The following is a 27,577-nucleotide window of genomic DNA, read 5'->3' on the forward strand; positions in this document are numbered from 1 at the left end:
CTCAAGAGGCTGGAGGTTCCGGGGAATATGCAATATCTTCCTTATAGTTTTGCTCTGATGTATTAACTGTATGGCAGTATCCTAACTCAGAAGGTGTATTTAGGCTCTTTAACATGCTGTTGGATAAACTGCCTGATCTACTTGTGAATTTTCCAGGTTTTTGAAGCTTTAAAGTATTTCATTATAGCAGTGGTGTTTATATGGGGATATGGCATAACCTGGGACTCAGGCTCATCTGTTTCTGGATCACCTGTGTGCCCTTACGAAAATTTCATCTGTTCTCTTTGTCATTTCTCTCTAGCATATCTCTTTTCTGCTTAGCTTTCTGTGTTTCTGGTGTGGGAGGTGGGTGTGCTTTGGGCTGGGGAGTGCAACAGTGAAATCCTGATCCTGTCCTGGAGATTCTCTAGTGCAGTATGTGGGAATTTGGGAAGTAAAATGTTTGCCTTGGAGACTAGCTTAGTCTTTTTTATGTCTAGGAATATTGTTGAATGTGAACATCCAATCTCTGATTCCTAGAAAAGCTGCTTTTTTTACGAGTGAGCAATCATCTTTTCAGTAACCTCTTGACACAAAGACAACTAAGGCTTTTGCTGCTGTCTGGCAGGGATTGATGGCCCAGCTGCTTTTCAAGATGATGTTCAGAAGATAGGAAGTCAAGTGCAGATTCTCACTGTTGGACAGTCTAGCCATGATGAAGATGATGGAGAGAAAGTGGCTAGTGGCCAACAACAGCAGAGCAAGCAAGACCTTAGAACAGCAATGCAGAAAAAAGGTAAGTAGCTAAAGCTTCCTTCATGTGAAGAACACTGCTTGCCTGATGTACATTGACTCCTTTTCCTATTCTCACTCTCAGCCCTAGCCTAAGCAGAGTTTGTTAGTTCTGTGTGTCTTCTCCTCAGAGTCTGTTGGGCTCTATTATGTTACCTAAAAAACCCCAAAACCCCAAACTTAAAAAAAATATAAAGCAATGAAGTTCTCTCTTGTCCTAAGGAACAAGAGCTCAGCAGGCTCTCGGGCATGTGGCTTCCTCATCTGCAGTGCAGTGCCATTACTACAGTACCAGGCAGATGCCAATGCTCACATCCATCTGTTCGCATTTTTCTAACATACAACTCTGGAAATCACTTACTTGATGGCTGAAAACCAGCACGAACTAGCAACGTTCAAACTAGAATATTCATTTTAGTGGTGCAGTCAGTTACACAGTGTTCATGTTTTCGTGGTTTGTGTTCATGGTTGCAGAGGTGAAAAGTACACCACTGTGCATTCTGCAGCATTTCCCACGCAGAGTCCTCAAGTGTTCTGGAGTTTGGTTTTCTCTCCAGAGGCATGCATGCTTTGGGAGGTAGATTGTGTATGTACACATTCATGCATCTGTCCCTTCCTTCCTGCACTGTCATTATCTCCCCTTAGACACTAACCGTAGGAAGGAAAAAAAAATATCCCCAAACCCTCACAAAGCGTTTTCTGAAGACATTTGCTTTGGAGTTGTTCTTCTTCAGTGTACAGCTTTTGAAGCAAAGATGGCTCAAGCCAAGAGTGCTCTGATGCTTTAAGAATAAACTCTTTGTGTATAAAGAGCAAAATGTAAGTGCAAACTTGACTCATGTAGAATGGACTATTCATACCTAAATACCGCCTCTTGTCTGCTGAGCAGTTCTCACTAAGATTCTTTTTTTCTGGGATGTTACCCTGCAGATGTGAGCAGCTCCAACTGAAATGGGCAGATTTGCTCCAAGTGTGCTATTTCCTGGGCATTTGAGTTGCAGGGCTGTTGGGCATGACTAACAAGTTCTGATCTGTGTGGTGATTGTGTTGCCTTAGACCATGGCTCAGAATATTTAATCGTTAGGCACACTACTAAACTGAAGCTGATTGACTTAAAAAGTACCCACAGACTTCTCAAATTAGGTCACAGCACTCAGATTTTTACTCGGGGGGACACTTCTAGTTTTGATGGGTTTTTGCCAGGTTGTCATATATTTTTATTCTCCCCAAATTTGTATTTATTTTTAATAGAAGCAGTGAGTGAAAACTTTTTTGTTTTCTTTGTTTCTGTATACTCTCAAATATATGATATGACCTTTTTTACCAGGTCTAAGTATACTCCTGATCAGAACAGATGCTGCTAAGAGTGAACCACTAGTCTGTTTCAAGTTGAGTGAGGGGGACACTTTTATTTAAATGGGAATACTGAGGTTTATTCATTTTTGTTAACAGCCGAGCTATGCTGGGTGAGACACAAAGACAAGTATTGAGACAATGCCAGCAGCATCTCTGTAAATTATTTTTACTACGTGTGTATGGTTTGCTGCTTGATACCAGCAGAGGAGGCTTGTTAGAAAATTTTGAATACCCCACTATTCATGTGACACTTTATGCAGAGATAAAGCTCTTCATGTGGATTCCCACTGCCACTTCACTGCTTGTGGCATGTCCTCACTGGCATGTCACCTGAAAAGTGTTTAAAGTTGCTGTCTCTCATCAGGCCTTTCCTTGCATGGAATGGGAGCAAAAGGACAGGAACACAGAGAGAAGGCACTGCAGAAAGGGACCGGGGGGCCCTGGTCCATGGCAAGCTGAATATGAGGCAGCAGTGCCCTGGCAGCCCGGAGGGACAGCCATGTCCTGGGGGCATCAGGCACAGCATCACCAGCCAGGCAAGGGAGGGGATTGTCCTGCTCTGCTCTGCGCTGGGGCGGCCTCACCTCGAGTGCTGGGGGCAGCTTTGGGTGCCACAATATAGAAAAGACATTAAACTATTAGAAATTGTTCAAAGGAGGCCATGAGGATGGTGAAGGGCCTTGAGGGAAGCTGTATGGGGAGTGGCTGAGGGCACTTGGTCTGTTCAGCCTGGAGGAGACTGAGGGGAGACCTCATTGTGGTCTTCAAAATCCTCATGAGGGCAAGAGAAGGGGCAGGCACTGATCTCTCCTCTGTGGTGACTAATGACAGGACCCAGGAATGGCCTGAAGCTGAGTCAGGAGAGCTTTAGGTTGGATATTAGAAAAAGGTTCCTCACCAGAGGGTGATTGGCACTGGAAGAGGCTCCCCAGGGCAGTGGTCGCAGCACCAAGCCTGGCAGAATTCAAGAAGCATTTGGACAGTACTCTGGGACACATGGTGTGACTCTTGGGGTGTCCTGTGCCCGGCCAGGAGTTGGACTTCATGATCCTGAAGGGTCCCTTCCAACCCAGCATATTCTATGATTCTATGAAATGCTAACTGGTCTCATGGGAGAAGCTGAATACAGTTGGATAACTGGTTCGTGCCTGTTCTGATCTTTGGCACTAACATGGTGGAGAGAAACTTCTCTTAGCACGCGTCTCTGCTTCCCCAGTGAGTCAAGATCTGTTACAAGACAAGAGGTTATAGGCTACTGAGTGTGAAAAGAATATGCCACTTGCAAGAAAATGCCAAATGCTTTATTTGATTTCTCCATCTGTTAGAAATTGCCATCCTAGAATAATTTGCCTCCTGAAGGAAATATTCGTCCTTTTGATTTCCAAAGTGTTAATCTTTAGAGTTTCTCCCTGCAAAATGAGTCACTAGGACAGAGTCAGACTTCCATAAGTTTTAACACTGAATAACTAACATGTAGTCCTCACACTTACCAGTTTCCAATATGTCTCTGTAGAGGACATGGAATGAGCAATTGGGTCTTAGTTCTTCTTTGCCACCTGAAGTTTTGAGATTTAGGGAAGGGATTGATTTCATTTTGGATTCAAAACCAAAACAGGAGCTCCCTGAAGCATTTTTCCCCGCAGGCCATGAACGCACACTTTTCTAAGGCTGGCACAGAACTTTCACCAGTAAAGTACTGGTGGGGAAAGCGTGAGCACAGGTGTGGAAATAAACCAGTTCCCTCTGTGGATGTGAATTATGGCCTTATTGTGCAGCTGCCAGCTGAGGAGATGGACTGTGTCTATTACCCATGCATAGAGCCTAGAACATGGTTGTCCTTATTAAGAAATAATGCTTGTGATTAATGAGTGTGGGATTATTAATGAATGAATTCTACAGGCTTTGAAAATATCTGTTGACCTGTGAACTCAGGCCTCCCTTGCATAATCAGATCCTATTGAAAGGTTTTGCTGTTGTGCTCTGTGGTGTATGTCAGCACTGGGGGAGCTGAAGAAGTGGATAATGAGACCTTTCACAGGGCAGCTGAACGGAATGCAAGCATTGCTTATGCTCCTGGTTTGCTTTTATACCCTCACTCTTACTACTCTGGTGGTGTTTCACTATCCAATGTGCATCTGGGTATTCTAAAGGGATATGCACTGAAGTTATTTGAAGCAGCAATGACAGAAAAAAGTATTTTAATGCCTTTTTTTTGCTGTCGTTTTTTTATCTGTTCCAAAATTTGAACTGAAGAAAACCATTACTGAGTCTGTATCTGCTGTTTATATTTCTGTGCATCAGTTTGGTTTGGGGGTCTGCTTGTTACAGACCAAGCTGATATTCCAACAGACTAAACTACAATAAAATCTTTATGAATATCCCTGGAGCTCCCAGAAAAACAGTTTAGAGAGCCTGATTTCATCTTTTGATGATGAGGACACAGTAGGCACAGGGATTGAGGTAGAATTTAGGCCATCTGAATATGAATTTGAATACTTCTTTTAATGTTACTGACTCAATATTGTGCAGAATCTGTGTGTTTCACTTATGTCAATCAAGTTGGAGGGGTTTTATTTTGTTTGAATCTAGAAGTAGGCCCAAACTCTACCATGCAGGGCGCATCACGCACAGAAGTGTTTGTGGCACAACTGCTCAGTGTGAATGATGTTTCCCGAAACTTCAGCTCTGTGATCCAGGGCTTTTTCCCTTTATTAAGAGGGAAGATCACAGCAGGTATAAGCAGGTAGAGGGTGAATTTGATTGTGCAGTGCAGAAATTGTGAATGCAAGCAGCAGCGTTGTGGCCCCATCCCATAAGCCTTTAGCCCTGTGTGGAGTCCTCTTGCCAGGTTACTCTTGTTCACTCAGTTAAGGGTTTGCAGAATCAAACCCTTGGATTTTTTCCTTTCCCAGATCCCCATGCAAATACATCCTGGTCCTCTTCCACCTCCCAATCCAGTCTTGTCGCCCTGGATCATGTTCCTGGTAAGTACAGCGAGAAGTTAATTATGCCCATGCTGCTTGGCTCTGGAAAGCTGCATTTCATTTATCCTTCTACATTGGACCATAATGGGAATTCTGGACCAAGTGATGTTTTTTGGGTTTTTTTAAAGGATAAAATATAGCCTATAATATGTGGAACTTAGAGAGCTTGAACTTAGATATGGGGTGGCTTCATCTGCATGATGCTCTTTGAAAAACTAGGCCTGGCAAATGTCCCACCATTGATGCTTTTTGCTGCTAAGACCTATTTGATGTTCAAAGTTGTGTTTCCCTTTGAAATGGCTGAGGTTTTGAATTCCTGTAAAGTCAAATTTTCAAGTGCTGTAAGGCAGTTCCATTGGCCTGGGCTGATACTATTCTTTACATGAAATAAAGATGCATGAGAACATTTCCTTGATGTGAATGTTTCTTCTTGGTCTAAGATGTGCTCTTCAGCAGATCACATAGGAACAGCTAAAAGTGTGCTGTAAAAGGGCTCGTATTTTAAGTGTGATGGTTTCCAAGTGGCTCTGCTACGTTGTCCTCTCAGCTCCAATTTCAGGTTTATGATTTTGTGTTGTGTTTGAGGTACTTGATTGGGTGAAGATGATCTGAATTTAGTTATTTGCTCCTGTATCAGTGGGTAACTTCATCCTCTCTGTGAAGTGGAAACCATGATGTTTCCTTTCTCTTTTACTTGAATGTTTTGGCTTCTCAGGACAGATGCTGTGTCACCCATGTATTCATGCACTGCCTCACACAATGAGCCACTCTCGCACACCCCCTCACTCACCTGTGAGCCTAAGGGTGCAGCAGTCTGATCAGTGATGTTCTACAGCAACTATGGACAGCTTTAATCTATCAGTGTTTCATATGAGTGTGCTGCTTTCTCCTCAGGCATTTCAAGTAGCATGAACTTTGATGAGGAAGAAGATGAGGAGGATGAAGACAGCTCCAGTTCTTCACAGTTAAACAGTAACACCCGGCCTGGTTCTGCCACGAGCAAGAAATCCAATAAGGTAGGGGCAGAGTTCTGAAGAAGGGGTGTGCAACCTGCTATGTACTGCATGATTTCAGGGTGCACTCAGGACAGGCCTGGCTTTCTTGTTCTGTTTTTAATATGCACTGGAGTATCTCCAAGGTGATTTACTGTGCTAGCTCTCAGGCTTCGCAAGAGCAGGCAATGAACATAATGACTTGGGGAAAAGAATGGCAAATACTGTCTGAACTTGAATCAAGAGAAAGGTAAACAGTAGATATTTACCTTTCTACCTCTTGCAGGTGCTCAGAATGATCTTTGTTTCCACTGACTTTTTCTGGGTATTTTCCCACCCTGTTCTCTCTGCTACTATCTGAACATAAAATAAGACTTTGGCTGGTTCAAATATTCTAAATCACAAGGTCTTGCTAAACGAGTTGATGGTGCCCCACTTTTGTATACTGCACTGACTTCTCATCTTTGTTAGATCTCTCTGGAGCTTAAACTCTTGCTTCCTATCCCATTTCTTCCTTTCATCAAAGGCCATCCCTGTCCTTGAGTATGGCTTTCTGACAAGAGTGTGGTGAGATGGGAAGGTGTGAGCCAGGGTTTGCTCTGTAACCACTGTACAGCCTTCTGTCTGTGCAGCCCCCCTGTTCTGCTCTGCCACGTGGGTCTGTACACGGAGCATCAGCAAGGAAATACGTCCTTTGGTTTGATTTCTTTTTAAAGTGCAGCTTCTATCAAATGCCGTTTCTTTTTGCTTATAACCTCGTAAATTGAAGTTAAAACCCCTGAATTTTGCTTATTGTTTTAGGAAGTGGCCTCAGCCCCCAGTCCTTCCACAAATGAGCCTCTCATAGATGTGGATGACCTGGAGGAGTTTGCTGTCAGACCTGCTCCACAGGGGGTCACTGTCAAGTGCAGGATCACAAGAGACAAGAAGGGAATGGACCGAGGGATGTACCCTACTTATTACCTCCACTTGGAAAGGGAGCATGGTAAAAAGGTCATAAAATAACTTGAATGGCATACCAGTTGCATCTGAATATTAAAAAAAAAAATAAAAAAGATCTGAAGGAGTCTTACAAAGAAAATGTAATGTTGTATTTTAAATATATTTTTGCTTTCACTAGATTTACCATACAGTCTTCCCAAAGCCAAACAACAGTATCACTTTCTTCCAGTGCCTTTCTTCATCTGTTTAATCTTTGGCCTTAAATAATCCATGCATGGCACCTTTATGTGACTGTCAGCAGTTGGGGCTCTCTGCATTCTGTGGCCTGAAAAGCATCTACTTTCAATTCAGCTGGAAGAGCCAGAGCGAGTTAGAATGAAACATTTAACAAAATAGATCAGATTTAATTATTTAAACCATAAATAATGGAATGAGTGGTTGAGAAATCATTTTCCCTTACCAGTTTTTTTTTTTTCCTGGTTTTGCTAAATCCCAGGAGATCTTCTGTTACTTTGCCAGTGATGCTTGAAGACAGAAAAATTGCTTATGGTTGCCTTCTATCAAAGCAGGAAGTGGTGTGTGCTAACCCCTTTAGCATTCTAGAATATGGTTTTTTGCATTGCTTAGGTGTTTCTGTTGGCTGGAAGGAAACGAAAGAAGAGTAAAACCTCTAATTACCTCATCTCTATAGACCCAACTGACCTGTCTCGGGGTGGAGAGAGTTTTATTGGAAAACTGAGGTAAACACTGATAAGTCTAAGAATTTTCTTTATGTAATGTAAAGTTTATTCAATATTAAGAAGCCTGTAAGCCACTATGTCTTCTTAATTAGAGGCCTGACTACATCATGTGATCGTGGTCTTAAAGATCACCAGTATCCAAGGCCTGTTTTCAAAATGTCTGGAGTACTTGAAGGATCACATTTTATTAAAAGTCAGCAGAACTGAAATTCTTAAGTGCTCAAAGGCCAGATTCTCAAGGGTGTACCAGCACAACTTATCTTAATGGGATTTTCAGAAGTGCATGTGTACATTGTGTCTAGCCTCTATTGATATAAATACTTTGGAACGCACTGTTACGCAGTCTGCAAATCCCTTTGGTTTTGCCTCTTTCTTAGGATCCAAGTTAGTTATTTACAGGTAGTGGAATGACTTCAGAACCATGTGCTCCTTTTCTGCTTGTCCCCACATCGTACAGCCGGTCTGTACAGCCGTACAGACACCCTACAGCTGTTGATCTCTCCGTGGAGCCTTTGGGTGTATGTTCAGATCACCTGTGCCTGTGTTGTATTTTGCACTCCTTTCCATTGCAATAGGAAAGACTGAGCTCGGTTATGGCTTTATAAAAGTCACTCTCTATATTCTGACAGAGTTTAGTAGTCAGGCAAGAGAGCAGATGGTTTTGTAGAGTGTAAGTGCATTTTAAAAACCAAGCAGACAAACAAAATAACCCCACCCGAGTGTTTCCTTACAGCTTTCTTGAATTTCCTAGTTTGCAAGGTGTTATCAGAAGTCTCCAGCATAATGATAAGGGACCTTTAATATACACTTCTGTACTGTACCTTTACATTTTTGTCAGTTTGGCCTTGCATCCAGGAATTGCCATGTAGCTGGGATTAGAAATAACAACTCTCTGTACTCAATATTTGCCTTTCCTCTGGGACCACAGTACAGTAAAGGATAGCTGTCTGGGGCAGCATTACTGACAAATGGTGATTGGATTTTCCATTTTTTTGGTAGATCAAATCTTATGGGAACGAAGTTTACAGTTTATGACAATGGAGTAAATCCAATGAAAACAACATCCAGCCTGGAGGCGAGTACCCTGCGTCAGGAGCTAGCTGCTATTTGTTACGTAAGTACTGCTCACAGGCACAGCGTGCAGGAAGGGCAGCTCAGTGTCTGAAGCAGCACAGTGAATTGCCTTCTCACTTCTGATTATGTAAATCAGCATTCAGACTTTGATGTAACCAGGCAGCTGATCTCCACTAGAGAAACCAGGAGACTCAGTGGAAAGGAGAGGTGAAAAACACTGTGCACTGAACAGGGTTGCCCAGTTCTCACCTTTGGTGAGAAGAAGGTGTTGGAGCTCTTACAGAACTCTCTGGAAGGGGTGGGATCACAGCTTGCAGGCACCACCTGAGGAAACCTCCTGAACTGGGAAGAGTTGTGCGCATGGCATTACTGCACTAAAATACGATTGTTTGTTATGGCATTTTGGAGGAGGCCTCTCTGATCCAAACAATAGGTAGCTGGACAGCTAGGTCTGCAGGAGCTGAGAGACTGGGATGAAAACTCTAAAACTCCTTTTTACCAGCAAAAAAGCCAAGCAAACCCTAAGCAAAATCCCAAATTCGTTTGAATGAGAGCAACTGGGCTCTGACAGGACGGTAGGTAGCATTTGTCAGGAGCAATGCAGACAATCAAGACTTGAAACACAGTTGCTGTTGTTTCGTGATTGCTGGATGAGTAACATTTTTGGTGAGAGTGTTCTTTCTGTCCAGAAATATTTGAGCCCAAGAAACCCTTCCAGTTAGAACTGGTATGTACACTGCTACAGAAGGTCGTCTGGTTTCACAAATCAACAACTTCTGATAAAAATATCCAAGAATGACTTTTCTGAAGTGTTCCTGCCCAACTCTAATCAAGGATGCCTGGAAATCTGTCAGGTTGGGTTCCACCACATACCCTGTGTATGCACAGAGTGCATTCCCAGAAAGGTCAGCTTTGGGCTGTGGGGAGCAATGCATCTGGAAGGTTTTCATGAACAAGAAAGCAGGAGCCATCCTTTCCATGCAAAGTGCTGGGAGTTCTGAAGGAGAGCTGTATTAGCTGCCAGCATGTTCTCTTCCTGCTGCTTAGGATGCAGTTCTAGTGTGGATAAAGTGTAAATAGTGTGTGTGTGTGTTCACGTGTGCTGTTACTCAGGCACATGGTTTGTGGTTGGAGACAGACAGATGAACAGATACATATCCCTCCCTTTCTGCTAGATTTGAAATGCTGAGAATTTCCAAAAGTCCAGCTAGCAGGATTTAAAAAGAGATTCCAGGATTTGATGTCAATTTGACTGAAGTCTCAGTAGGAACCTAGTAGAATGTACATGTTTAATAAAGGTAGTTTTACTGGTTTATATAGGATGGCATTCCCTGGAGCCAGGCAACTAATCTGGTGCAAACTGGAAATGCAAAAAGAAAACAAAAGCCAATTTTTAAGAAGTTATATATTGAGAAATTCAGGCATTGCTTAAGTCAACAACAAATGATACTTGAATGGTGAACAATACCAAATAAAAAGCTCTTTTGGTCAGTAGAGGTAATTAGAAGTATGAGTGTTGGAAAGAACCAAACCATGACCACTGTTTGGAGAATGGGGCTGAGATAAGCTGCTTTTACATGTCTGTTTGTAATCAGCAGTTTGAAACTGGTACATTTGTTTAAGAAAATTACTTGTTCCATTGATATTTTGGTACTAGTGGAGAAAGGCAGCAGGCTTGCAGGTGTGCTGTGGCCAGAGGACAAAATGAAATTGGAATTGTATTTCATTTCAAACTAGCCAGGTTTGCTGAAGTGAGATTATTGTTCCTGGCTTCAGCAGAACCAGAGCAGAGTGCCAGAAAGAGCAGAGCCCAAACACCCTTGTCCTAAGGCAGTCTTTTAATTCCTGCCTTGAGATTTCTCCTGCAGTAAAAGCTATAAAAACAATACTTTGAAAGCGCCACTATGCCTCTCACTGTCCCTCAGCTCATCTGAGCAAGTACCCGTGTGCAGATCAAGCTGTACCCAACTTACTGAGAATGACCTGCTTAATCATCTCAGCAGGTCTAATTTAAACAGGCAGAAACTGGTGATGCTGACTGTGGGATAAATGTGGTGAGGACTCTTTTCATGGAGCTCACCTTAAGATGTGTTTCAAGCAGTGGGAACAGAGTTAGACAAGGACAGAATTTTTTCAGGTTCTGTTGACCGCTTTTACTCCCCTTGTGTTGGCAGCCCAGCATATTAATAAACCTGCAGCAGCACCTAATGGCTGATTGCAGAATTGTTGGCAAAATTTATCCAGGAGCAGTGGGGTGTAACTGTGCCACTGGTGCCAGGGTTTTCTGTACTGGATTCCTTTATATCTATATATCTCACAGTTCAGTTTGCATGAGATTGCAGGCAGGGAGCTCAGTGGATACTCTGAGGTGTGACTCAGGTTTCAGTACAGTAAGAGGCTCTGTGTTCCTAGTCAGGCCTCAGTCACTTGCATTGTGCTCCTCCAGTGTTGTGGGTTCTGTGATTTGGGCCTTCCTTGGAATGGTAGTTTCTACAGAAAATATTAAGGACAAGGCACAGCTGTGTGAAACAAGCCCAGGAAGGGAAGTGGCTGCAAGAAAACTGGGGTAATAAAATCGTGAATCTCCTGGCAGCTGCTGGGATATTTACCTTGCTGCTTTCATCATGGCAGCTATTGGCACTAAAGCAACATGCTTACATAATTATTTGAAAGAGTGTAAGATTTTAAAGGCAGCCCTGGGGAGAGGCTCTGTGTTCTTGCAGCCCAGTTTACTGTGAGGCTGACTGGATGGGCTAAGGCAGAGAGTGCAGCTTCTGAGCAATACTGGGCTAAGTCCTGAGCTGATATAAATCATTGGTGTCCTGGTTGAGTCCATAGGGCTCTGCCAGTGAAGAACATTTGTGTTCCTGTGTAAACCAAGACTGACAGTGGTGTTAAAATGGTGTGAAATCAGAATTTGGTTTATGTTCCCCTAATAATGCCCTTTGTAGTCTTGAATTTCCACACACAAAACAGTGGAGGAGGGAAATAAAAGAGAAGCAGGGAGTGAGGCAGCAGGTGAGGTAATTTTAATAATTCTCCTCCCATATTCCATGTTTCTGTAATTTCAGTCTGGTACTGTGAGTTTAGCAAAAGGGTAGCATTTGCCAGCACAGTGTGTGATAATTGGTGATGGTGGTAATGTGCAGCTAGTAACCATTCTCTTATCATGTGCCAGAAGTACCAATTTCAGCCTTTCTGAGTAAACCCAAAGCATACAGCCCTGTTTTTACCTCTGCTTGTTGGGAGGGAAGTGATTCAGCACTATTATTTAATTTTACCTTCAACGATGTCTTTAACCAGTCAGCATCTAAATTAATTATGTACAGCGTAACTGCAGCTTGAGGGAAGAATAACTTGTAAGGCATAGCAGAGAAGCCCAAAATTGTCAGCACTTAGTGGAAAATAAGCATAAGCATGAATCTTTTCTTAGAACTTGTCCTCTGCTGTGCTGAGTCTCTCCTACTTATAAAATCTGCTGGCAGTCAAATCAGTTTTCATCTTAGCATGATGCAGAACCAACTGAACTGATAACATGTTTTACTCTGCCAAAGGACGGGACATAAATGATTCAGAAAAGAGACAGAATCTTCCCATTTATATGGAGAGTGAGGAAGATATGTGAATATGCCTGGATTGCTTCAGGAGCATGCAGTAAAATACTCCAGTAGAATTTCTCTTGCATGCATGCAAATCTTTAATGAGTTGTGGAATATCTCCAGATGGTTTGCTGGAACAGGCAAAGTTATTTCAAAGGTCTGATGGTGGCAAAGCTGCAGGTATTTTAGGTGGGTATTTTCAGATGTTTCCAGTGAGTTGAGATGCGTGGATTTTTGCTTGCAAAAGTAGAGATGTTTTAATAAGTTTAGTGTTCCATAAAATCAGGATACTTTAATTAAAAATATAAACGCAGAGACAACTGAATATATCACTTTTAAATGTCCCAGTGGTAAAGCTGCACCAGCTGGAGCCAGGGGTTCTTGGCATCTTGTGGTATGTTGCTGGGAACAATGGGAGATGTTCTTCCTGAGATTCCTTAGTGCATATCCAAAGCTCTTCATTTCGAAATGGTAAATGGGAAAAAAATACATGCGACTGAAAAAAGCTATCACAAAACACGAGGAGATGGACCTTGAGATGTCACTGTTTCAATTACTGGAGTTAATGCTAAAATCAGGAAAATACTGCTCTTCACCTTTTCTGGTTCCAAAGCAGGTGATAATTTACTGAAATATTTGGCCCTGGTTGCTTCTGTGGGAGAAAAAAAGTGTCAGGCGAAAATAAGGCTTTAGGCTGGTTTAGGTTTTAATGGCTGTGTTTTGAGGGGACAGTGCAGTGCTGGAGTGCTTTTGTGAAAAGCTGGTCAGAAAAGTGTCAAACCATGTTTAATGGAAGAACTTGTATTTTGCATGGATTTATTTTTGCTGCCCATGTGATGTCTTTACTTTCCCTGTCTTCATAGCTAGAAAATTTGCCCTCGTGCTAATGTGTTTGTTTTTTTACCGTGGTCATCTCTAAGCATAACATACCTGAAGACTTTGAAAACCACAGCATTGCTAACAGATGCTCTGACTAGCATTTTGTTTGCTTTTCTGCTGGCTCTGGAATAAATGGAGCTGGTCCCATATATTTAATTTTGTCTCGCATCAAAATGTGTGTCTGCATTTTATGATTTTTAAATTGCAACTACTTTATTTTGGGATCTAGCAGTAGCCAAGCAATCTGGTTAATTCATATCCTTTTTTAACAAAGGGATTTTGAAAAAAATATATATATTAAGGTTGCTGGCAGCCAGTGCTAGGAGTGTTTTTGGAAACCTCTCTGTTTTCATTTTTCCTGTTGTCGGAGCTTCTAAGACAAAGCTAGAAGGTTTGGCAGTGCCAGTGGAGGTGGGAGTTTCAAGATGTTTTTTGAGTTGACTAACAAATAACTTCCCTGGGCTGCCACTGTGTCTTTCTGTTGAAGAAATTAACTTTAAAAATAAACATGACGAAATCTTTTCTAAACATTTTTAGGAAACAAATGTCCTGGGGTTTAAAGGACCTCGTAAAATGAGTGTGATCATACCGGGAATGAATATGGATCACGAAAGAGTTTCCATCAGACCACGAAATGTAAGTCGTACTGGCAGCCAACACTAAAAATTACTTGAATTCTTCTAGAGGTTAATAAAATGGTATTTGAACAATTACAGAACAATGGGATCTGTGACTACTGCTGTGACTCACAAAAGCACTACAAATAAAGTATTTTGATAACAAAAGATACAGCTGACGTTTCTGTGGAAAAGACTTAAATGCACATTTGCATTTAGATCTTCAGAGTTCTCAGTTTCATTCATTGAAGCTGTTTTGAGGGTCAAGGATAAGAGTTTAGTCTTTGGGCCAGGACTGATGAATTTTTTCTTCCCTGTTAATGTATTTTTTGTCACATGAGCATGTTAAACTGAAGTGTGTATCTGTGGTGTGTGCAGGAACACGAGACGCTTCTTGCAAGGTGGCAGAACAAAAATACAGAGAGTGTCATTGAGCTGCACAACAAAACACCAGTCTGGAATGATGACACCCAGTCCTATGTTCTGAATTTCCATGGTCGAGTCACACAGGCCTCGGTGAAGAACTTCCAAATTATCCATGATAATGATCGTAAGTAGAGCCCTCTGTCTGTAAGGTGTCGGAACAGCACTGCGTGCACAGCATGGGAGGGATCTTCCCTGGCAGTTGTCACCTGAGCAGGTTTAATTGAGATCTGTATAAGAGCCTTCAACATTCTATACAGAAGCCATCTTCTCTCTGTGCTTGCAAAAAGTACTTTTTATATACGTCACTTTTTTTGACAGTAACAAGTCTTGCAACCCTTTATCACTCAAGCTATCCTTGCTTCTCGCCTTGCTATCAGCACACCCACCTGCATGAATAAGTGCTGTGAAGTGTGATGAGTGAGCATGTTTGGTTGGTATTCTGTTGATCTGGGACAGAGGGTAGTGCTGGATGAAGATTATTTAGTGAGGCCTGCAAACAGCAGTAACGCTTTTTGCCGTGTCTGACCTCTCTTGCAGCTGACTATATCGTGATGCAGTTTGGCCGCGTGGCTGAGGACGTGTTCACCATGGACTACAACTACCCAATGTGTGCACTACAAGCCTTTGCCATTGCCCTTTCCAGTTTTGACAGCAAGCTGGCTTGTGAGTAAAGGGGCGTGGGTGAGCATCCTCTCGAAGGAAGCAGTTTGCCATATGATCCCCAATTCCTGCTGGTGTCGCTTATGGTCCATACTAAAAAGGTCAGGGAAAAATGCAGTTGTGGAGGACCACTCTGCTGCTGAAGAGAAAGTAAAAGGAATCTTCTAAAAATTCAGGACATTCAGGAAATTATATTTTCCTTTTTTTTTCCTGTCATATTTTTCTGGAAGTGACATCAAGTTTTTGTAAATAGGAGTTGTCTCTCATGTCCCTGGCTATGTTATGGATGTGTGCCATGAGGTACTGTACCGTGGCTCCAGTAGCACCATGACAGTGGTGTCTTTTTTTAAAATCCAGAAAGGGCGTGAGCGCTCCAAAAGTTTCTTTTTACATTTAAGAATCATTCCGAGGCTGCAATCGTACCTCAAGGTTGCATTCCTGCATCAACTAATCAGAGCTTCACATCATCCAGCATAAGAGAAAGATGAGGAAAAAAGATGCACTTTTTTTTTTTTTTTTTTTGATTGTGCAAGGATCTCATGTAGTATAAAGCCGTGTCTGAAGGTTGAAAACCTCTACTGGACTGAACTTGATGCATTGTAGTACATGTACATGTAGTAGGGCATGATGAATTTTAATTGCAGTAGGAGGAAATGGAGAAGTAGAAAGCACAAAATAATGTTGCACAAGTCACTTGAATTCTAAGCTGTCATTATGTTTTAACACCTACATGCTTTTTAATTTGTTTCAAGTGGAAATGTATTTGCAGTACAGAAAGGGAAAAGGAAAACATCTAGATGCCAAGAAAGCATAGCTTATGTTGAATTTGGCATTTCGTGGGCTGGGAATTTATATCCTTGTATTGCTGTGGTAATTCAAACACATATTTTGTATGAAGTGATATAAACAGTTGGATAAAGGCATTCTGCAGAGAATCTTATTATTTTGAACAGGCTGTGTAAAGCTGAGGAAGGTAAATGGAAATATTTTATTAAATTTGTCTGGCCTTTTGAGCTTTTACAATTTGTCAATTGCATTTTTTGAACTTTGGGCAACAACCACTTTTCATATTTATTTCCCATTGTAAGAATGCTTGAAATTGATTGAAACTCTGTATGTTGTTCTCTGATGTAAACGTGCCAGCTACTGAGCTAAATCCTTCTAGGCAAATCTAGTGTATGCTGCATACAAATGAGACACTGGCAGGACACAGAATAGCTTAAAATAGTGCAGATTTTGTGTTTCCTTTTTTCTGATTTATCTGGAATATATAAACAAATACCATTTCAAAACAAAACACAAGCAAAGAACAAGCCGTTATTATCTTCTCTCCTGAACATCTCAAAAGCCAGGAGCTGCAACTCGAAAGCACATTGTAAAACACCTTTAAAAATAATGGTCTTGCTGCCATTGTTCTGTACCACGTTGTCCAAAATGGCACACAGAGTAATAGAATTTATATGTTCACCAGAAGGGTGTTGAAATGTGAGCGAAGTAGTAGCTGTGTTTTATACTGTGTGTATTCAGGCCCTCCTTTTTTAGTCCTTATAAACTCTTGCACTGCACAGAGATTATGCAATGCAAAAATGAGATCAAGTCTGATTGTCTCATAGCTGACAGACCCTTTTTGACTGCAGGGGACAGGCCATAAAGCTCTCCTTAAGGTTGTGCCATTTGGACTGTATCATTTCAACTAACGAAAGAAATAGCTCTCTTCACCTTCACCTTCAGCTCTCCTTCCCAGTATACAGACAAAGAAATTTCAGATAAGAGGTGAAAATAAATAATTGCCAGCATTTTTTCTAATCTTTTAAACAATCTATGGGAAGAAAGTCTGCTGGCTTTAAACAGTGCTTTCTTGATATACTCAGCTTGTCAAATATTATCTTTAATTAACAGAAAGCTCTGTCTTTTTTTTCCCTTCACAATCTTTTTGCAAGAATCCTTTCCATGCAATGGTATAAAATGGAAAAACAGCTTTTGTTTGAAAGGAATGAGGATCAGTTCCCTCAATAAATGATCAAAATGCTGAGTCATGAGCTGCAGGGCCATACTTTGGCTTTGCACATGGGTGCTTTGTTTTTCTCTGTAGCTGGTGGTTTCCCACAATTTCACATCCCCATCTGTCATCTCACTTTGGATTTAACACAGAAGGCCCTTCGGCGTTCGCTTACCTCACGTCAGCCTTTAAAAACTAGCTCCAGTGACCACCAGAGTTTCTTGTTCGGACTACTGCAAAACCAGTCAGGGATTCCCATTGCTGGTATTCAGGTGTGAGGTGGATTTCAAGAACTCTGCAGCATGGGAATGGTTGGATCTGCATGGCTTGAATTCTGTGCCTTGCCAGTCACACGCTCACTCTAGCGCCTGAGAAAGCGGCACCTGACACAGTTTTCTGCCTCTGTCCGCGCACAACACTGTGTCAAAGGAACCCAGTGTCTCGTGGTGCAAATACACAATCTGCTGGCTTTGGTGGTGGAGTTGGGTTAGGAAGGGCTATTTTTAACCCAGATCATAACAATGGTCTGACTCAGATCATGACCACCCCCCTGGGAATTGGCATGAAAGGAAACTCATGTGCAGTGAACTCCTGCACAAGGGGGAGAATGAGGGGCTGGGGGAGGGCTGCGAGTTCAGCTTCTTGGGACAGTTTTGCTGCCAGCACACTGTGTAACTTCACTCTCACTGCATGTTCTTCCCAGCCAGTGTTTTTTTAAACCTGTAACCATGCCAGGAGGAAAGTGGTGACTCAAATTCCCATCATCTTAACAGAATCGTACAGGGCCATCAGCCAATGAGCAGCTGAGGGAAAAACTCCTCACAATAAATTGAGGTCACTAGAGGGGGATGTTAACCTGGGACTAAGGAATGGGGAACTCTCATTAAATCTGGTTCAGTTAGAATAGGATTTGTTCCTAATGGCCTGTGCCAAAACCCTAACTCCTCACTATAGTTGAGCCAGGTACTGGGTTTGATTCACTTGGCCTTCACCTTCTGCTGTGGAAGCAGTTTCAAAGATTAGTTTCGAATCTATATAATTTCTGATGGATAATTTTTGCTGGATATTTTCTGGTGAAGGTCACATGCAAGGTGATACCACAAGTTTTCCAGCACATCTCTAAATTTTATTCTCCTAACTTGGTAAGGTTAACCTTGGTCAAACCAGGTTCTGTCTCAGCATACAGTCTAAATGAAATTACATTTTCCTCACAAATTTACATTTTCTTCCACACCAGTAATAAAATCTTGGTACCAGCAGGTATTTTCAGAGACATGTGCACGCTAAAGTAACCAAGGAGTAGTTAATGGTACACTCCTCTTAGTAACTTCTGCTGGGCCTGCATTCAGTGTGCAACAGGGCATAACCTTGTTTACTCAGTGTGACAAAGAACAGAATGGCCCTGAGCTGTGTATTTCCTTCACACAGTCTTAGTGAGTGTTTGGATACAGTAGATTTAGTGTTATTTAAAATCCCAATATTGAGGATTCTTTGCATCTACTGTTGATTTTGGCAGAGTTGTAAACAAATTCCTTGCCTGAATTGCTTATGGGCAAATACTGCATGCTTTAATGAGAGTTCTTAATCTAACTTGTCACTCTGTTTACATCAAACAGTTTCTTCCTGGCCCTTTATCTAATTTTCTTCATCTCTGATGTTCTGTTCCTTCTCATTCTCTTCACAATTCCTTTATCTGCTCTTCAAGGATGTACAACTCAGAAGTGTTTGACAATATTGCTCAGTGATCTCTCCACAGATGAATAATGCCTTTGGTGCACATTCAGTGATGCTCCTACAATAGAAGCCTTATCAGAGGGGTGGATTTGGCCCTTTGGCTTTTCAGTAGAGTAAATTAACACATTAAAAGGTAGCCGATAAAAAAGCTTGCCTAAAATATAATCAGAATTTTTCTCAGTAAACATTCAGTTTCCAAACCATTGGTTGCAAATCAATGAGCAGAGCTGTCCACAAGCCTGGAGGCAGGCTGTTAGATTCCCTTTGTAGTGCTGCCTTATTTTTCCTTTTTTTTTTCCTAAAGGTTGAAAGTGATTTTGTGAGCTGAAGTGTGTTGGTGGCCTAAAACAGTTTATATTTTAGAAGCTAGGCATCACTCTGCTCCTTTTGTAGGATAATATATGGCACATAAAATACTTATGTCACAGGCTCTTGTTAGAAATTCTGCTGTTAAGGAATCAGTGAGAATGGTTTTGTAATAATTACTGGGCAAATCTCTTGCTATTCAAGCTGCCTTACAATAGTGCTGGAGTTCCCAGCTGGCTGTCCTCATGAGGCCCTAGCCCTGAAGGAGCTGGAGTGAAAAGGGCTCTGTAATGAAATCTGGTGGCTGCACAATTGAAAAATATCATTGTGGAGTCAAATGACACCACAGAGTTTTATCGGTCATGGTGAACCAATGCCATCAATTCAAACTTTCTGAGGTTTTGCTCCCTTGTGATGAACAAAGGAGGGCCTTTAAACAAGCAGAGACACCAGTGAGGTCTCTAAAAGTATTGGGCACTAGACCTACTTTTCTGCTATAAAAATCTTACCCTACCCTAATGGGTGATGCCCATTAAAAAATCAGAAAATCAATCCTGCCCTTACTGTGGAAAACCATTCCTAGTTCTTGTATCATAGCTTTTTATAAATTTTATTATCAATTAATTTGTGATCTCACATAAGGATAAAACAAGGATGGGGAAACAAGAGTTTTTGCCCTGAAGGGATGGTGAGTCTAGACCAGTATCAGAATGTTTTGTCTTTGTTTATTGTACTAGGACAAGAGAGGGGGTTGCCTGGTGTTCTGGGCAGAGAAGGTTTCTCCTAATGTGTTGCAGGTGTCAGAGGGAAGATTTTGGGGTTGATCCTGTGGCAGTCTAACTCTTTGCCCCATATTATCTCATTGCTCTCCTAAAACATCATTTGTGAGACTTTTCCTGGTTTTACAGAAGCCTGTGCTCACCAATCAGATATCTTTGCTTGGCAATTAAGGACAGCACAGCAGTCACCTTTATTAGAATTATGGGCTGATGACTCAGATTTCTCAAAAGGCCTCATTTGGATGACTAGAATAAAGTAGTTTTATACCTATAAATCTTGCAGTAGAGTTAATCTAACTGTAGGTGCAGGCTTCTCTTGTACGTGCTACTTAATGAAATCAGGTTCCTGTCATTCCTCATGTACAAAAAGTACCTTCCAGGGTTCTGCTCTGTAAGTGCTCGAAATTAATTGTGTAGATATTTTTCATTTCCTTTTGTTGCTCGCCAAGGAACTAAGAAAAGAATTTGCACAACTATCTCAATGCTTTGGTGTTTTGCTATGAACTGTAGCTCAGTAGCTGATACTCACAAATGCCTGTATATTGGATGAAAATGCATTAAAACTTATTTTGTATGTTGTATTTTATTTAGCTGCCTATACATTTTCGATTCCCCTTTTTCAGTAAGGGTATGTTTATCTATACCTTCACTGAGAAGACTTGAATTAACTGGCTTTCCAGAAACTCTTTAATGGAACCAGTGCTCTGGTTTGCTAAATGGCTCTAGGAAGAGGACACTGTTCAGAAAAATGATGCTTACATTTTTGAGAAAAAACCTTTCCTTCTCACATCATAATTGGATTATACAATAACACTGGAAGCTTATCATGGTTTTGTTTCAGTCTGTGATGGCAGTTTGAAAATTACTCTGACAAAAGCTTGTTAAGCACGTGAAGTGTAACAAAGTCCTACTTGAGAGTCAGAACCTCACAGGTACCTTGAATACTCATGATCTATTCTGTGCTTGGGTACAGGCAAAAAAAGTCCCAAAGAGTCAAACTCTGTGTTAAAATCAACACAGGCCTCTAGGCTGATTCAACATAGGCCCAGAGATCAGGTCACCTGGGCTTTGATCCCAGCTGAGTGTCTGACTTTGTGCAAATCTTTGTGCCTCTGTTACAACGAGTTGAACGGAACTCGCGGTTTTTGCCCTGGCTGTGTCCATCTCTGTTTGCTGAGAGGATTGCCAGCAGTGCTTCGAGGCTGGTGGATGCCAGGTGGTGCTGCCGTGCTCAGAACCCAATTTAGTGCTCCCTGAACCAAACAAAAGATGAAGTTTTCTGCCACCTCTGTAGAAACCACGTCACTAACCAGTCCCTTAGGATAAAATCTTGATGCTGTTGAATTCTATGGAAATCTTGTCAATGATTCCACTGAGGCTTCAATTTTTTTACCTTGTGTTATTTTTGGTTACTAAAAGTGCAGGAAAAGCTAGCAAGGACAAACCATCTGATACGCTTTTCCTTCTGACAGTGATGTGTTGTTGGTTGTGTTTTACTTTCCAGTCTCAGTTGTTTTAAAACTATTATTCCTGAACACATTGCAGAGGTTCAGTTAATGCAACCACCTATTTATGCTTTTATGTAGCAGACTGAGACACCTGGCAATTGTGCTGCAAATTGCCTTTTTGTATTTTTTTGTTGTTTTTTTCTTTCCCTTGGATGTGACTCAGTTGTTCAAAATTTGTTACTGCCCACTTTGTCATGCACATCTGATTTTCAAAACACTGAGCCTCATGATTTATGACTACCTTTATACTGAGCTGGGATGTTTACAGTGTTTCTCACATTTCACCCGGTATCTGTGGCTCCTTACTGAGGCTGTCCCAGTTGGCACAATGCCATTAGAAGTGTCAGTAATTTATGAAGTGAACTCTCTAAAAGTAACAGAATGTAATTTATAAACATTTTTATAAATTTTAACATTAAAATCTAGCTAAGTTTAATGCTTACAGTTTGGATGAAATTGCAAGGGGATTATTTGTTCAAAATTTTCTTTCCTTAAGCTTAGTTTGAAGCTTGAGCTCGCATTTAGGAGATTTTAGTAAGCTTTAGTAAGCTTCTGATCCTGCAGCTCCATGCAGGCTGCCAGACTGTGACTGCAGCAATCTGTCAGTGTGATGAGGACACACCAAGTGAGGAGAATTCCAAAGTCCTGGCAAGAGTGCACTTCCTAATTCTCTTAGGCACTCTTGAACATCATGTAAGAAATCGTGTACCTTTCCTATGTTGACTTATCAAGTAACAGCAGGAATATTTTCACTCCCCTTGAATTTTAATTTGTCTTTTAAGGCCTACTATCTAGGTAAGTGTAATCTTGACATTTAGTCTTGATGTGCTGGAAAATTACATCCTGAGATCACTTATTTTGCCAGTGCAGAAAATCTCACCAGCACACAAAACCAGAGTGTGCTGGGTGGACTCTGGGCAGTGCTCATGGAATCAGTAAGGCTGGAAAAGACTTCCAAGATCACCAAGTCCAGCCTCTAAAGTTCAGTGTTCAAACAAGTTTATGAGCCCTGGCACCTCATAGCAGGAGGTCTTCATCCAGTCTGGGCTAGCAGAAGATAACCCAATTATTACCATCCTGCTCTCTTCCCTAGGGAAAATGTCCCGTCCTTCTAGAATTAGAACTGTGTTGATCCTGATGTGTCTTTAAACATTACAGCATTTTTTCACTATTTTAAAAACGTTTTCAAAGATGTGGTTTAAGCTCAAATAAAATGGTCTTTGAAGTAGTTAGAGGTGTACCAAGTTGGCCTAGTTGAGAGGCAGCTGCTGTTTCCAGCAATTTCCTCAGTTGTCGTATGAGCAGAGCTTCACAGTCCTGCTGGAAAAACATAACATAGCTATTATATTATATATATATATATATACACACACACACATATATATATATATATATATATCTCAGCATATTATATAATAATAATAATAATGGGTTTTGCCTTATGATGCTGCTGGCTTGTGCACCACTACATTTCTTTCTGAAGGGCAGGACTTCCAGTGCTAAACACAAGTAGAGCAGTGTTTTCTAGTAAAGTCTCTGTCTCATTTCCTGCTGCCTTACACATGGAGATTTGGTATTTGATGCTAAAAATATAAATTTTTCATCTAAGAAAAAAACGGGCTTTCTAGACAAAATTGCTGACACTTAGTGCTGTATGCCTGGATTGGTAGAAGGCTTTCTTTGCCAGCCAGGAATGTTATTATTCCTTATTGTTCCAGCTGTTGCCATGGGTGAGCATGAGGAGACAGAGGGTCTCCGTTTTGAACTCCATCCTGAAGACTAAACTGTTTCACTTTAGAATACTGGAAAGCCAAACCATGTAACTACAGAGTTCTCATCAGGCTATGGAGTTGTACTGAAATGGAGTTTCATGCAAATTCATTCATGAGAAAGACCCCAAACAAACACGAGAATGCTGAGCAAGTGTCAGGAACTGAAAAGTTGCTCAGCAAAATATTTAAATCAAGCCCACTGAGTTTTCCTAAGTGAAAAGAACTAGTGAGGTTCTATTTCATTCCTAACTGTATTTACTTGGGGATTCGATGTTTTACAATGTAGGCTGAAAAGATAGAAGTTCTGTGTACTGTTAATTCTAACTTCTGGTTTAAAGTAGGGCTGCAGCAGTGATGTGTACTCTTAAAGATTTGTAACAGTGTCATCTCAAAAAGCTGATTGTGGGATATAGCTCTAACTGATGAATTCTCAAGAGTTACTGAATTCAGTGACACCATGACAAGGTTTTTTGTTGGTTTTCTTTTCTGTCCAAAAAACCTCCAAACTCCTGTTTTCAAAAGCACCGGTTATTCTGTCTTTTGGGCTACACTTCATAAGTCCATGAGATTGAATTCCCATTTGGTATCACTTCAAATGCTTTCTTGCAGGTGGTAGCTGCTTTTCAGCTTCTTGGTAATCTGTGTTACTGCAATTCCTTGTTTTGCATTAAGCTCCCTAATTTTTTTTCCCCCCACCTCCTCTTCTTTCAAACATGTGCAGGTTTTTCTATATGGGGACACCCCAGAACACTAAGTTAGTGAAAGCTCTATAAATTCAGTATCTGTGAATTAAAGTGTGCTAAATCCCTGTGTATATGTTCTCATTTTGAAGTAGGGTGGCCTTCAATTCTGATTGCATAATCCTCCACCTGGGTATTTATCAAGTTGGGCACTTCAAGGTTGTTGGGGAATTTTAAAGTGCTGAACAGGTTTCTGAGCAAGACCCTGGTGAACACATGTAAAGGGTTTCACCCCTCTGCACTCTCAGGGTGGCACTTAGGAAGTGTGCCACATTTCTTGGCTTCTCGAACTGTACATCAAAGCTCAGCACCTGCACAGTAGAGCCCACGCTTCCCAAGTCCTGTTTTCCTACTGCAGTAGTTTTCAGCAGTCTCTGATTTATTACCACCTGTATGATGAATTTAAGCTTCCTAACAACAGTGTGCTTTGTACTTGGGATTTTGTGGCTGCCAGGATGCTTTACTAGCGTAGCACAGCTTGACTCTAGGAGTGTGAAAGGATGCCAGTAGAGCTGGGTTTATTTTACAGGGCCCATCAGAGGGTATGCTTGTTTCTCAGAAAATAATCTTCCTTTCTCTTTTTCTTCTTCATTTCTATCTGCCTGGATCTGGAGGATGAGAGCCCCTCTTAGCATTCATGCAAGCAGCCACCATGTCAGAAAAGCACACACAGCGGGTTTGTCATGGAGCAGTGCAGCTCTCACATGCTCGCTGTCACCCTGCTCTGTCACAGTGCGTGTTTGTCCCCGTGTGCTGTCCCCTACCTTGTGTGTCTGTCACCAGTCAGAGGACACGGCTGCAGAGACGTGCATGGAAGCTTAGCACAGAAAATGCTGAACCGAAGCCATTAAATTACAGCTCTCCCAATCCTGAAGAAAGAGCTCCTCCTGAAGGCAAAAACTGGGACCTGTGGCTCTTTAAGTTCCTTGAACTTTCCTTGTGTTCGCATTGCATTTAAGAAGATAACCTTTTTGTTGTACTTGCACTATTTTGAGCCCTGAGCCCAGAAAAAGGCAGCACAGAATCCAAGGAGTGCAGTTGCAGAGAAGCAACCCAGAGTGCGAACAAGCTCCATTTGCAGATGTGGAGGAAGTCCAGCAGCAGGCCCGGCAGGGGGATGTGCTGGGAATGGCAGGAGGGTGATTTCCTGCCAGAGAATGGGCACACTGCTTGGCACTGCTTAGAGGGAGCCATGGATTTCAGTGTGCAGTGATAGACTGATGGCCACTGATTATGTTGTGTTATATCAGTAAGAACTCTGCCCACACCATTTGTTTCTCATCTAAACTGCTCCATTTCTGCACAGATTTCTCCATTATGTTGTTTTCACCCATTTATTTCCACATCAGGCCTAATCCCAAGCCTATGGTGTAACAAATGTGTCTTTCTAACGTCTGTTGTGTCTCCCTTATGCCCCGCTTGCGTGTCCGTGCCAGAGTCCAAATGTCTTCTTGTCTGTCTTTGTTTAAATGTGGGCTTAGCTGGATTGCAAGAAATGGGCACTGCTGGCATGAACACTTCAGAAAACTGGATTTGGAAGGGAGGCCAAAGTCTGCTCTTACACACATCCCAAGAAGACTTGCTGACACTCGAAGGGGGATCTAGAGTATCTGTTGATGAAAAAGGTTCACCTTTTCCATTAAATGTGCTGCCAAATTCAGTGATGTCATTACTGCAACTCCACAGGGCATTTAGAAAAGCAAAACCTTGCCCATGATTTAAGGGATGAAATAGGGGATAGCTGAACCTGCACAAGAACTAGCAAATCATACAGGGAGTTTCCCTAAGAAACAAGGTCTGCAAGAAACAAACCTCTTAGAGTGGCTTACTGAAAAACGCATATGAAAACCACAAATATTGGAGCTTTAATAATTTTTAGTATCTTAAAAATGTAAACATCTTTTCTGGTGATTGAAACGAAGTTTATTTCAAATTAAAACCCTGTGCTCAGTGACAGGAAAATCAGGTCCTCTGACAGTTGTATGCAAAGCCTAAAGGGGACATACATATATGCCCAGCAGGATTCTCAGTATTAAGGGTGGGGTGGGTTTAATTTATGACTTTCCCAACATTTTCCAGGTTTAGATGTGCAAACATAGATACAACTATGGATACAGTCTTTAAAAAACTCCATTGGTGATATCTTCTTTCCCCTCTGTTCACAGTGACAGCATAAACCACGATATTAATTTGCCTTGGTGTTAATTATTGCAAAATATCTCTGAAAGAGTCAGTTATTTAAAACCTCTTCTAAAATAATTCTGAATAAGTGATTTTTTTCTGTTGAAAAGATTAAGAAAAGTTGTTCTCTCTAGTGCTTTCTATGTAAGTGTCTGTACCTAGTACAGAGAGCCATCTGCTTTTCCTTTGAGTGGGATTGATCCATGCAGTAAGCCAATCTCTACCCCACAATCACAAGACCAGGGCTTTTGTTTCTCCTTTTTGAACAATTTCTTATACTCAAGAGCAGGGAAACAAAACAAAAAATATCTGTGGAGGATGTTTTGTAATTTGTTGCACCTCTAGAAGTATCTCACAAAGTAAATACTCTTGGGGTGGTTCATTTCTGAGAGTTCCTAGTAGACACTGAGCTGATTTTGTGCTTTCCCACACTGTCTTCATCGAACTAACGAGAGCCTGAAAGATCCAGTGTTTGGGAGCAGCTGTAGAAATAAATACCCATTTTAGAATATGGTGAGACTGTATCTGCCTGTAAAGAAAAATAACCTTTGTTTCTGACTTGTTTACTTAAGCTTCAAGAAGTAGAAAATGTGCTACATTAATGTTTCTGTCCCTAGAAAATGAAAAAGCAGATTAATTAGATTCTTTTTATTCCCACAGTAAACATTTTCTGATTCATCTCTTTGCCTTTCTTAAATAAACTGATGTTATACAGTAGAATTTGGATATGTTATGGTCTATATTTTCTTTCTATTATATGGGGTTTAAAGAATGGAATATATCAAAATTGACAAAAAATGACCTAATCATGAGAACTGACATTTAACCTGACGTGTTTTTTCACCATAGCTGTAACATGTCAGGCTTGTTTGCACACAAGACTGTTGTGGCCTGTTTCGAGTAGTCAGGCATCTCCTTTTTGTTCAGACCTTTAGAGAGTTTTAGATAAACCTGCAAGAATGTGCTTTTACAAATTAAATTTTTTAAAGAAACTCTTTGGTATTCTGGAGTAAATGTGTTTATTTACCAGTATGTGCAATGACTGATTTTTGTATTCTCACATAATTTACCTGGTGTATGTCATAGAGGCTCCAGTGTTTGTGAATACAGAACACTGTGCAGAAATATTAAACTTAATTTGTTTGAAACAACAATGTCTTTCCCTACCCAAGGTCAGAAACACCTCAATAAATTACTTCCACTGACTATGGAGTTACTTAACATAACGAGTTTCCAGTACCGTTCGAGCTGTATTTTTCACCATTTCCTCTGTCAGGAACAATATACTTTGGGTAATCTTGCACTTGGGCAGGTGTTTGATCACAACAGAGAGGAGGAGTGGTCTCTGAGCAGTATCTGAGCCATCCCAGGAAAATCACAAGAAAAAGGAGAGGTGTCTATTTGCTCTTTAGGAATCTGTGCCCCCCAAAAAATTGGTGAAGCTCCAAAGCTGAGAAAAATCACTTGACCAGACCAACCTTTCCAGCTGTGTTTGGGACCCTCAGTCTCTCTGATCTG

The 27,577-nt window shown here is 41.3% G+C and overlaps 1 protein-coding gene across 8 annotated transcripts in view; it reads left to right on the forward strand.

Moving 5' to 3' along the window:
* The window catches only part of TUB (TUB bipartite transcription factor), a 146,616-nt gene extending 119,351 nt beyond the window's left edge, over window positions 1-27,265 (forward strand). For 4 of the 8 annotated variants that reach the window (XM_010413828.4, XM_010413901.4, XM_010389813.4 and 1 more), the window contains 9 exons: window positions 608-775; window positions 5,040-5,111; window positions 6,006-6,127; window positions 6,905-7,096; window positions 7,673-7,785; window positions 8,785-8,899; window positions 13,875-13,973; window positions 14,333-14,504; window positions 14,918-27,265. In XM_010413828.4, coding sequence (XP_010412130.1) covers window positions 608-775; window positions 5,040-5,111; window positions 6,006-6,127; window positions 6,905-7,096; window positions 7,673-7,785; window positions 8,785-8,899; window positions 13,875-13,973; window positions 14,333-14,504; window positions 14,918-15,051 — 1,187 coding nt within the window. In that variant the 3' untranslated portion in view covers window positions 15,052-27,265. The remainder of the gene's footprint in view (window positions 1-607; window positions 776-5,039; window positions 5,112-6,005; window positions 6,128-6,904; window positions 7,097-7,672; window positions 7,786-8,784; window positions 8,900-13,874; window positions 13,974-14,332; window positions 14,505-14,917) is intronic. The other 4 variants (XM_010413975.4, XM_010414049.4, XM_010389889.4 and 1 more) reach the window with 2 other exon arrangements.
* The last annotated feature ends 312 nt before the right edge of the window (window positions 27,266-27,577 follow it).

The sequence above is a fragment of the Corvus cornix genome, chromosome 5, assembly GCF_000738735.6.
Source record: "Corvus cornix cornix isolate S_Up_H32 chromosome 5, ASM73873v5, whole genome shotgun sequence".
Taxonomy (NCBI): domain Eukaryota; kingdom Metazoa; phylum Chordata; class Aves; order Passeriformes; family Corvidae; genus Corvus; species Corvus cornix.